The sequence below is a fragment of the Argentina silus genome, assembly GCF_951799395.1.
Source record: "Argentina silus genome assembly, chromosome: 17".
NCBI lineage: Eukaryota > Metazoa > Chordata > Actinopteri > Argentiniformes > Argentinidae > Argentina > Argentina silus.
In genome coordinates, this window is record NC_139671.1 from 16,390,290 (window position 1) to 16,402,512 (window position 12,223).

The 12,223-nt window shown below is 46.8% G+C and overlaps 1 protein-coding gene across 1 annotated transcript in view; it reads right to left on the bottom strand.

The window, feature by feature from the left end:
• The window catches only part of utrn (utrophin), a 172,090-nt gene that overhangs the window by 135,105 nt on the left and 24,762 nt on the right, over positions 1–12,223 (bottom strand). The window contains exons 8-15 of the mRNA XM_083689372.1: positions 12,128–12,223; positions 11,226–11,386; positions 5,533–5,781; positions 3,582–3,763; positions 2,954–3,104; positions 2,521–2,640; positions 2,213–2,314; positions 1,427–1,534 (exon numbers count right to left, since the gene is read on the bottom strand). The exon at positions 12,128–12,223 is cut by the window's right edge and continues 20 nt beyond it. Coding sequence (XP_083545498.1) covers positions 1,427–1,534; positions 2,213–2,314; positions 2,521–2,640; positions 2,954–3,104; positions 3,582–3,763; positions 5,533–5,781; positions 11,226–11,386; positions 12,128–12,223 — 1,169 coding nt within the window. The remainder of the gene's footprint in view (positions 1–1,426; positions 1,535–2,212; positions 2,315–2,520; positions 2,641–2,953; positions 3,105–3,581; positions 3,764–5,532; positions 5,782–11,225; positions 11,387–12,127) is intronic.

Here is a 12,223-nt window from a genome sequence, read left to right on the forward strand (position 1 = left end):
ACCCCAGTGCTCTGAATGACTGTAGATCGGTAGCCTTGACATCCCACATCATGAAGACCATGGAAAGACGGTGCTAGGTACCTAGGTACTGGTACTGGTGAACAGAACCACCTGCTACTCAATATCAGCATGACAAAGGAGATGGTGGTGGACTTTAGTAGGACGAGGGTCCCCCTGTCTCCTGTTTCCATCCAGGGAGAGGAAGTGAAGGTACAAGTACCTGGGGGTGCACCTGGACAATAAACTGGACTGGACTGGTAAGACAGATGTCCTGTACAAGAGGGGCTTTCTTTCCTGAGGAGGCTCAGGTCCTTTGGTGTATGCAGGACTCTGCTGAACATGTTCTACCAGTCAGTGGTGGCCAGCGCAGTGCTGTACGTGGTGGTATGCTGGGTGGGCAGCATCAAGGAAGGTGACACCAAGACTGAACAAGCTTATTAGGAAAGCTGGTTCTGTCCTCGGTGTCACCCTGGACACTGTGGAGGAGGTGGCCAATAGGAGGATAAGGACCAAACTCCTGGCCATCATGGACAATCCCTCCCATCCCCTACATGACACTGTGGCAGAGCAGAGAAGCTCCTTTAGCAACAGACTACTACAACCACGTTGCACTAAGGAGCGCTATAGGAGATCTTTTCTGCCTGCCGCAATAAGACTGTACAACTCCTCTGGCTGGCTCGATTGGGGTGATCAGAGTCAGGCTGGGGGATGTTAAAATCATAACTGGACTGTTCTTACTGTATATAATGTTTGAGATGTCTATTTTATTCTATTGTCACTTTATTTTGCTGTTGTTGTTTGTGATGTGAGCTGCTGTAACGCCTTAATTTCCCCTCTGGGATCAATAAAGTACCTACCTACCTATCTATCTAAAGATTAGCACCATATGCCAGTGCTCAGTGAACCAGCCTCAAGTGCCTCTGCAGTTAGCATGTAGTTCACAATGTACTGTAACATGAAGAAAAAAAAGAAAAAGAAAAAAGTAATAATGAATAAGATATTACCAGCTGCTGTTATTGCAGTGTATAGACTGGAGAGCATTGCATAGTCACTTCAAGCCAGTGACATTCCAAAAGTTGTGTCAACAGCTCTAAAGTTGGGAGTTGAATGATTAATATTCCTAATATCCTTCGGTTCCTAATATTATCTCTAAGACCCAATAAGTCCTTTGAAAATGAAATTCTAGCTGCAGTCTGTATTTTGGCAAACAAAACCTGACACTATAAAAAAACCACAGAGCTCCTTGAAAAAGGAAAAGGTACGCTAACTCAATTTCCAAATAAATCCATAGTGTAGCCCCTCAATCCTTTCATTTACAGAGATAACAACACCACCACATTCACATCCAGGTTAATGCTAACGTTGTTAGCGTCTGGGTCTGTTTGGGCTTAACCAAGCACGTAGCACAATGTAGCATCTCACTTACCGCTAATCCGCGGACATTAGCGTTCATTTCGCTGGGGTCCTTGAAGTCGCCGGTCTGAACCTCACCAAGGGCCTCCTCTTTCTCCGCGAGCCAAGCTCTGAACAAACTCTGGGGACGAGAGGAAACGAGAAAACAGGTTAATTTCATTTTCGTGTGTCCAACGCAAGCAACACAAGCACGGGCCAACGTTAAGAAGCTAAGGGGCTAGTTGACATGTGTATACATGAGCTCAGTTTAGCGCTGGGAATTGAGTTAGCGAGCACAATTACCTGACTTGATTGAATTACCTGGGCTTCAAAGCAAACAAGAAGACTGATTCCTGACTAAACTAGGATCATATGTCTATGTCTACAGCTGAGCTCCTTGGAGAACCAGACTTCACCATGAATGGTCTTCTCTTCATCCAGGCCACACGGTAAAGGAGGGTTCTACACACTGTAGAGGCTTTTGTGACTGATGAAGGTATACAATGCCTTGTATACCTTGTGTTAGCTGAGCTTCAATAGAGGTTTGATCATACTAGAGAGGATAACATTAAACAAGAAAAGCAAAGACACTGGAGAATTGACTGGGCCTTGAGTGTGTGGAGAATTGAGCAGGCCTTGAGTGTGTGGAGAATTGAGCAGGCCTTGCTTCATATACAAAATATGAGTCGGGCAGAGAAAGATAGGAGATAGAGACGGGAGGCGTGGGGGAGGGGGGGTGCGCTGTTGCCATGGCAATGTCAGGTGTGTGTGTGTGTGTGTGTGTGTGTGTGTGTGTGCGCATGTGTTAGGGTTAGTTCACCTGATCCTCCAGCAGCTGCTGCCACACCAGCAGGACCTCCTGCAGCTTGTGCCACCTCTCCTCTGTCCAGCGACACACTGCTGCCCAGCGCTCACCCAGAGACTGGAGAGAGAGAGAGAGAGAGAGAGAGAGAGAGAGAGAGAGAGAGAGAGAGAGAGAGAGAGAGAGAGAGAGAGATGGAGCCATTATTAACTAATGAGACAGTTACTTACAGTTACTAACCACCTGGGTAACCATCGATAGTACATCACAACTATGACTGAATGCTAGGTAGTAGCAACATAAGCAGAGCTGTTTTAAATGAATACCTGTAGTTGGTCCTCCAGGGCAGCGGTGGCGCTCTCTCCACTGTTCTCATCCACCACCACCACCATGTGAGTCAGAGAATTCACCTTCACCTGCTCTGCTTCCAGATCATTCTGCAACACCTGGAGCAATGACAAAACAGGGCAAGAGAGAGCTTAGCAACCACGTTAACCATTAAGAGCCCAGGAAAGGCGGGCCTAGTAGGCTTTATGGTCGTTCCAATGGGGGTCAATGACACTTCATTCAGTGGCCTACATCCACAGGTTCAAACGCATGACAGCCTATCACAAGTTTTTGACTATCCAAATCAGATTGTTCTAATACAAAATGTAGCCGATCGAAGTGGTCACTCGGGTCATGTCTTTATTTTGAATCACAGCCCTTGTTTACTTTTTGATAGCCAATCATATAGTATAATCAGTAAGTGGCCCTTACTTTGTGCTGCTCTATCTGGGCCTTGTAACTCTCCATGTGTCCCGCCATTGGCTGTGTCTCCATCTTTTTGATTCGCTCCTCCGTCTGTGTCAGCCAATCGGAGAGCTGCTGCAACTGTTGCTGTTGAAGATCCATCAGAACCTCATGGAGCCTAGGTAGAGAGGGGGGGGGGGGGGGGGGGGGGGGAGAAAGAGAGAGGGAAACGAGAGAGAGGGAAGAGACAGGGAAGGAGGGATGGAGGAAAAGAGAAAGACAGAGAGGGGTAGAGAGAGGGAGAGGGAGAAAGGGAGAGGGAGAAAGGGAGAGAGAGGGAAAGAGAGAGGGAAGGAGGGAGGGAATGAGTGCTGTAAATGCTGAAAAGCAAACACTGTGCCTACCAGTGCGCGGGATACCAACCTATTCAGCCAGTTCAGCGTTTTCTCCATGTGATAATTAATTACCTCATAATAACACACTGGGGATGATGACAATGCAGCACACACTGTACTCACGAGTCAGGGCACACACACACACACACACACTCACTCACCAGTGTTTGTCATGTGAACGATGAACAGGGCATAAAGGGGTGTGTGTGTGTGTGTGTGTGTGTGTGTGTGTGTGTGTGTGCGTGTGTATATATATATACCTGGCCTGTCTGTCCATGCTGGCCACTCGGAGGCTCTCCCAGCGAGAGTTGAGAAGAGTCATCTGCTCACGGATCTCATCTTCCTCCTCCTCCGTCAGGTTGCCCTGGGCGATGAGCTGGTTGCCCGCTTGCAACACGTTACCCACGCTGCTCTGGTGGGCCGTCAGCTCCATCATGAAGGCCTGCAGGGGGCAGGGAGAGGGGAGGTCAGAGGTTAAATATGAGGAAGCTACCGGAACATAATCATATTATTTACATGGGGCTTGGTTGGCCAGGGTTAGGATTAGGGTTAGGGTTCACGCACACACACACACATTTCTGTTCCAAAACAGACACAAACATATGAGGACTACCAGCAAGCCAGAATCCAGAGTCCAAAGGAACCAACCATGTTACAGTGAAATTAGTCACACGACAGCCAACTAAAACAAAATAACGCTCCAGTTATGGATGAATAATGATCAGGAGTTCTCTATTTCAGGACAAAGGGACAGTCTGTACCGCACAAAGTACCCACATGTCCTTCAGTTCTGGTCTTCCAGCAGTGCTAGTTCTACAGCCTGGAGAGGACACAGATCCCGACTGTTCTATCTACTGAGGCCCAACAAATCACCCTGCTGGCTAGGTCCTCCTTGTTGGCAAGCTGACTTGGCGCACAAGAGCGCACACGTGCACGCGCCCCCCCCCCCACACATACACACACACATCTGGATCCATTTCTCCCCTCGTACTCCTCAAAGGGCACAAGGCACAGTGCTGCTAACAATTTAGCATGTATCGATTCAGCCCTCCCAAATGCATTCTGGGTCACCTCGGCTCCTTGCACTTGAGGAGTTGCTGTAGTAACGGTCACACTAACCTCAGCAGACAAACCACATGGGTCAAGATTCTGTCCCGCAGCCAGCCTGAGGCTAATTGCTAAATCAAAAGAAAAGTAGAGAGCTAGAACTCTGGGCTCTGGAGTTGGACTTGGAAGAGAAGCAAAGCAGAACTTGGAGAAGCCGGCGAACGCTGTGGGAAGCTGCTTGGCGTTCGCTCTTGGTGAGAGCTAGCGATGAGTAGGGCCCAATGGTGTGAGTGACTGTCTGTCTCTTCTCTCTTCTCTGTGGATGAGTAAGCATTTTTGTTCCACTTCAGCACTTCAGAGCACATTGTTTTCAAAAGTGTCACTGGTTTAAGGGAGGATAAAAGACGAAGAGGAAATGGCCTGGATGTGTCCGAGGGTTTTTTCTGCTCCTGAAAAGCCCTTGGTAAAGAGGCTTTAAGGCCTTGTTTTTACCACCGGCTTTCTTTCTGCTCTGACCTGGATTCCAAACATTAGACTCTCAAATATTCACATTTCAGCCAAGGGAGAGAGAGCAGCCAAAAGTGCGCACACACACACACACACACACACACAGACACACACCTCTGCACTACAACTCCCCCCTGACCAGGATTTCGAGCAAGTAAGCACCCGGCCAGGGCTGTGGCTCCACGGAGCGTTGTGCTCAGCTCCGCAGAATTCCTGACATTCCTGACATGTAGGGAGCATGTTCCCTAGGACGTGGGAGGCCCTTATGGCTCAAGTACAAGCTACTAAACAGAATCCTCACACAGAGAGGCTTAAACAGGCAACCTCCATCTGCTCTTACAGGTCATAATAGCCTACATATACAGTACAGTTATGTGCGTGCAATCCTTCACCTCCTTTACATGATATAGGTGTGTGTGTGTGTGTGTATCTGTATACATGTGGGTGTGTGTACGTGCCTACATGTGTGCAGAGATTTCTGTCTTGTGTGTGTGTGTGTGTGTGTGTGTGTCTGAATGCTTACATATCGTAACTATCATTCATACATGCATGTCTCCAAGCGTGTCCATCCGTGCTCTACCACGTACACGTGTGTATACAGCGTATGTGTGTACAGTGCGTGGTGTGTGTGTGTGTGTGTGTGTGTGTGCGCCCTACCTCGTGCGCGTGGAACTGCTCCTTGACCTCCTCCACGTCGTCCGACACCTCCTCCTGCATCTGCAGCGCGTCCTCGGCAGACAGCAGCCAGGTCAACACCTCCTCCAGGGTGGCCTGGTAGCTGTCCAGGTCCACCTCCGCATCCAGGCTCACCTCGCCCTCCAGGCTGTCCTCCGCCTCCGTCAGGGTGCTGGGGGTCTCCGCCCGGGGGCTGCCGGCACCCTCTTCCATCATCTCCCCTCCCAGAGCCTGCGGATGGAAGAACAGAGGGGTTGTGGGTTAGGGACAAGGGGTCATTAGGGGGTCATGTTATATTGTGTTCTGCGTACGTTATCTGTCGTTATAACAACGATTTCTCAGTGTGCTTGTCTCTAATACGTTGGAATTATACTGTGTGATTGGTTTCTAAACACAAACCTGGGTTAGGACTCTCATGTCAAAGGCATTTCAACCAATCACAATATCAAGGCTCTTAATCGGTCAACATCCGACCTACTGGGTTTGGCACCAACAAGGAGCCAAGCTCCAAATGCTGCCTACACCCCTTTCATAGATCCATATTATCCATAGAACTGAACTCATAACCAACCAAGTCCCAAAATCAGTCTGAAAAACAGTATCCCATCTGAATGTCATGTTGGCCATAATAGGAGTCTTAGAATAGAAACCAGACGCCTAGGAGCTGTTCAAGCCAGAAGAGGAAGGTAGATTATGCAGTCTCACTGACCCAGCCCTGTGAAAGAAAATACCAGATGACCAAAATATAGTTCTCAGACACTGGGAGGTGTGGTGTGCCCCTGGCACAATGGGCAGGTCAACCCTCATTCCAGCAATAACACTGGAGTGGGCTGAATACAAATACAGTAGGCTGGCTGGCAGGCTGGCTGGCGGGCAGGCTGGCTGGCTGGCTGGCGGGCAGGCGGGCAGGCTGGCTGGCTGGCTGGTTGGGTGAGTGGGCGAGACTGTGCAATAACATTACTGTTGCTGGGTAATGTAGTTTGGATGCTGGGCAAGTGAGCATGGTAGAGAGGATGGCATTTCGAGACGCAACTGGGTGTCAGTGTAACAACTCAGACATGTCTACAGGAGACAAGAGGAGAGATAGAGAGAGAGAGACTTGAGGTAAATGGTGACAGACAAAGTGAGGAGGAGAGGAAAAAGGGCAGCATAAATGAAAGGAAGGAATGATGGACTGAATGACCTGACAAAAAGAAATACAGAAAGAGAAAAGTGGAAAAGTTAGAGAGAGAGATTAGGAAGGGTGGTCCCTACCAAAGTATTACAGTGTACACTGCTGTTTAAGTGGCACCCTGTTTATGCAACTACAGTAATATGCTTCCTGAGCAGAAGGCACAGAACATACACCACTTGTACACCACTTACACACACCAGGGGGAACACAAGCTGTGTAATTATGGACCGCCGTATTTATAAGTGTGCAATTTATTTTTTAAGTGTGCAACCTCCTCTTCTTTCTTCTGACTTTCAACATAGTGGAAATGTTTAAGTGAATTTATTTTCTACAGAAGGTGATGGAGAGATTGGGGACAGGGGTGGGGGAGACCGGGGCGGGACGTTCCACATTGGTGAATGTGAAAGTTAAACTGTGAGCAAGACCTTTATAAAAAAAAAAAATGTATAATGGTTTGAATTAAAGGCCTGTTACTTTCAGTCAGTGACATTCAAACGTATTACCAGCCTCGGTTCAGACGACTGAAAGCCCTCCAGGCAAGAAGAGGCAGGGGTCTTTTCGGGACATGAGTCGTAACTAACCTCTCCAAAGCCTGATTTCTTACGGGAAAAAAAAGAAAAAGAAAACCGGACAAAACCTTCATCTGTGCTTAGATGAAACGAAGAGAGCGGATAAAAATTGTGCTAGCTAGCCGCCAGTGCGGACGTGCCAAGACAAAGATGAGAGAAATGCTAATAGATGCTATGCTAATCGCCTCCACTCAAACGCACCTTTGTTCTGGGCCCTACGAAATTACCCAGGAGTCTGTGCGGCAGCAAGGAAAAGGGTAGTTTGTTGAAAATATTCCATGGCATTTGGATGTTTTGGACTAGAGACGCCCACATGTCTTTGTTAGTGCAGCCTGGGTCTGGCATGGTCGGGGGGGGGGGGGGAGAGAGAGAGAGAGAGAGAGAGAGAGAGCAAGGGGGTGGGGTGAGAGCAGGCCCAAGAAGCCTTGCTGTGCTTATTCACTTTAATGGCTGTAAAATAGCTGTGGTTTGGCTTAGGAGAAGGTCTTTTTTTTTTATCATCCCCATATGATGTTCTGGAACTGTGCTGCTGCATTCATACTGTAATATCCATGCAGTGTTCAATACAGCTTGCAAACACTATTCAATCTTTACTGACATACATTTCTCTGACAAAATAACATACTTTATTAAGAACACTATACTAATACTGGGTAGGACCTCCCTTTACTCTCTAAACAGTCTCAATTATTCATGGCGTTGATTCCACAAGATGTTGACAATTCCTTTGACAATCTGGTCCATGACATGATTGCATCACGCAATTCCTGCAGATTTTTCAGGGGCAGTTTCAAGCTGTGAATTTCTGTTCTACCACATCCCAAAGGTGTTTTATTGGATTCAGATCTGGTGACAGGGAAGGCCACTGAAGAACACTGAACTCATTGTCATGTTCATGAAACCAGATTGAGACGACTTTTGCTTTGTGACATGGTGCATTATCATGCTGGAAGTAGCCATTAGAAGATAGGTAAATTGTGGCCATGAAGGGATGCACATGGTCAGCAACAATACTCAAATAGGCTGTGGCATTCAAGCGATGATTGATTGGTATTAACGGGCCCAAAGTGTGCCAAGAAAACATTCCCCACACCATTACACCACCTCCACCATGAGAAGGTGTACAGCTCGGTGAGTGTAGATTGGTGGATGTTTTCAGATAGCATAAACATTTTGCTGAAAGAAAAAACCTCAAATTTACATTGAAATTGAATCCGGCTTTGTACAGTAAATGGTTCATACAAAGCATTAATAAGTCTCGATATCCTCATACAAAGCTTAATAATTTGCTATGTTGTGAAGTGGATGTGAGGGAAAAACACATTATTAGACACAAAGTGTATCTTTGTTCACCCTTCCCACTCTAATCTATACCAGCAATATATTACGCATTACTTCCTGTGGCGACAGGATGTGTTCCAGGAAAGTCAACCCTCATTGGACCAATCCCCAGCCCCATTAAAATAGGCTTTTCCAGCACTCTCTCCAAGCATGGGAAGTTTGTGCCCAGGAGCCATAAAAGCTCAGGGGTGGTTTAGGGACAATTTGTTTCCACCTGGGAAAGAAATACCCGAATACACACTGAGAATAATCTGCACCCCGAGGCAAATAATGATGGAAGTTAAGTAGAGAAAGGGGCTGCAAAAGTGTTTTATTTTTCACCACACACAACAGGCGTGACGATCTATCTAGAGAAAATGTTCTTGTCCTTCACTGAGATGTAGCTATGCATATAATAAGTGTTGGAGGAAGAGGAGGATTAAGGATAAAGGGCTGTCATCTAGGGCTGGTTTCCCAGACACAGATTAAGCCTACTCCTGGACTACAAAGTACTTATTATGAAGCGGCCATTGAATGGGGTCTTCAAACCAGGATTTGTCTTAATCTGTGTCAACGATACCAACCACCCTGGAGAGTCTAGACTAGAGTGGGTCTGACTTGGATGAGGAAGAAGATCAGTCCTCTGGGGCGCTTAGTGGCGAAGCACTCTAATGCGCATAGCACATAATCGCAAGGTTCCTGGTTAAATTCTGACCCTCGACACGTCTTGCATGTTATCTCTCCCCTATTCCAATAAAGCAGAAATGCCCTAGAAACATATTGAAAAAAAAGAACTATACCCATAGAACTATACACATCTATACCCATAGAACTATACACATCTATACCCATAGAACTATACACATCTATACCCATAGAACTATACACATCTATACCCATAGAACAGCCATGAGTCAGAGTCTCTCTTGGTTATCAGACAAGTCGCATCCATTTGGGAGTTCTCCGCCTATTGTACGTCATGGTCCGCACCACACAGCCCACGCTGACCACTCTCACTTTTTCCTACTTCCCTTCCTTCATTCTTTCCTTCCATTATAATATACAGTATACAGTAGGGTTCCATACACAAAAGGTTGGCTCCAGTCTGCCCTGTCAGAAAGTGGTAGGATGGTGTGTGTGCGTGTGTGTGTGTGTGTGTGTGTGTGTGTGTGTGTATGTACAGTATGTATGTACAGTATGTATGTATGTATGTATGTATGTATGTATGTATGTATGTATGTATGTGTGTGTATGTATGTACAGTATGTGTGCGTATGTATGGATGGATGGATGTACACTCATTTAACACTTTATTAGGAACACCTATACACCTTCTCATGGTGGAGGTGGTGTAATGATGTGGGGAATGTTTTCTTGGCACACTTTGGGCCCGTTAATACCAATCAATCATCGCTTGAATGCCACAGCCTATTTGAGTATTGTTGCTGACCATGTGCATCCCTTCATGGCAACAAAGCAAAAGTCATCTCAAACTGGTTTCATGAACGTGATAATGAATTCAGTGTTCTTCAGTGGTCTTCCCAGTCACTGGATGTGAATCCAATAGAACAGCTTTGGGATGTGGTAGAACGGGAGATTCGCAGCTTGAAAGTGCACCTGAAAAATCTGCAGGAATTACGTGATGCAATCATGTCATCATGGACCAGAAACTCAAAGGAATTTTTCCAACATCTTGTGGAATCAATGCCACAAAGAATTGAGGCTATTTTGAGAGCAAAGGGAGGCCCAACCCAGTATGAGTATAGTGTTCCTAATAAAGTGTTCGGTGAGTGTATGTGTGTGTGTGTGTGTGTGTGTGTGTGTGTGCGCGTGTGTGTGTGCGTGTGTGTGTGTAAGCGCGCGCATGAGAGGTGAGTCATATCCATTCCCCTTCTGCTCCAGCGGTGCTTTTCATTAACAGAGCCGGGAGTGTGGATATAGTCAGTTCTTTTTTAAGCAGCAGTATGAGGAGTGACTCATTCTTCCCAGCTACGGACAGACAGACAGACAGACAGACAGACAGACAGACAGACAGACAGACAGACAGACAGGCCACCGGAGCTGGGGCCTGTTCATAGAGGGGGAACCTTCACAGATGTGTTATTAGGAACTTGTATGAATGTCTGGCATGTACTGTAGAATAGGGAGGCAGTTCAGCTCTCTAACGGTATGTTATAGTAGGGGCTAAAGACCTCTTCACTCCCACTACCCCCCTGTACAAGTTTCTCTCCTGTTAATAATAATAATAAAAAAATCTTTCTTCTAGCATTGTGACTGCCTATGGCCCCTGATCTGAGCATTGATTACTTTATCTTATGATGACTGATGGATAGATGATTCACTAACTTAAACAAATGTGTTTGTTGTAAGTCGCTTTGGATAACGGCGTCTGCTAAATGCCATAAATGTAAATGTAATGTAAATGGCTATACGCAGAAAGGTGAGTTAGCTTTAGCATCTTAGCGTTAGCCTCTGGATACCTGTTGGTAAGGCCTCGGCTTGACTCCTAGCCTTCACTTTGCATCTGTGTAATACTACAGTATGTTACACACAACGACTATTAGCAGAACTGGGGCGTTAGCGTTAGCATCTTATGCCTAGCCTCTTCCTACCTGTGCGGTGAGGGTGGGGCTCTCGTCAGCCATCTTGTATCGGCGGGGCAGAGTCTCCACCTCCCTGATGGCCTCCATGGTGACGTCTTTGGGAAGGACAGCGAACAGGGACATCACATACATGATGATGGACTTCTTATCTGGCAACTGGACCACTACGTCTGAAAGAGAGAGAGAGAGAGAGGAGGAGAGGAGAGGGAGAGATAAATAAAAGGGATAAGAGGTCAAAGCAGAGGGAGAGAGAGAGAAAGAAAGAGAGATATGAACAGAGGAGAGAGAGAGGGGGGGGGGGGGGGGGGGGTCAGGCAGGTCAAGGCATGCTAGACTGATCAGGCCCTGCTTTGACATGGTTCAGGTCTGCTTGCTCCTCAGACATAACATAGTCTACCTACGTCCCTGAGAGAAGAAGTGTACACTCCTTTGCCTGTGTGTGTACCAGCGTACACTTCGAGAGAACGACAGAGACTCAGAACGCAGCACATGACTACACACTTTTCCGGCCGCATCTACACATCACTGGGCAGCAGTTGATCTGAGAGCAGTTCAAGAGTTCAGCACGAAAAGAGTTTCTCACAGATCACTTGCCAAGAAGAACGCAGTGCTTTTTTTCTATGGTTCAGTGGGTCTTGAAGTGTGTCACACCAAACAAGGAAGTGACCCATATTAGGATTGTCACACTCATACTGTCTGCACAATTTCTAACAATTTCAATGTGTTTCAGCCAGTGGCACAACCTAGCATAGTACCAGCTATACATATCAAATCATCCAAGTCATGTCTGACATCTTCAGTGTTCAGTTTCAGTCTCTGAGGTGTTGGTGTTTTGGTTGGTCGGCTGGTTGTTGTTGTTGTTGTTGTTGCTGTCTGGTTGTTGTCGTTGTTGGCTGGTAATGTATTGTTACCTTCAGGGTCTAGTAGTCTCTCGATGGCCAGCTGGTCTTTGGCTACAGTGAAGGCATGGTCCAGTCTCTCTACTGGACTGAGGCTCAGCACCGTCT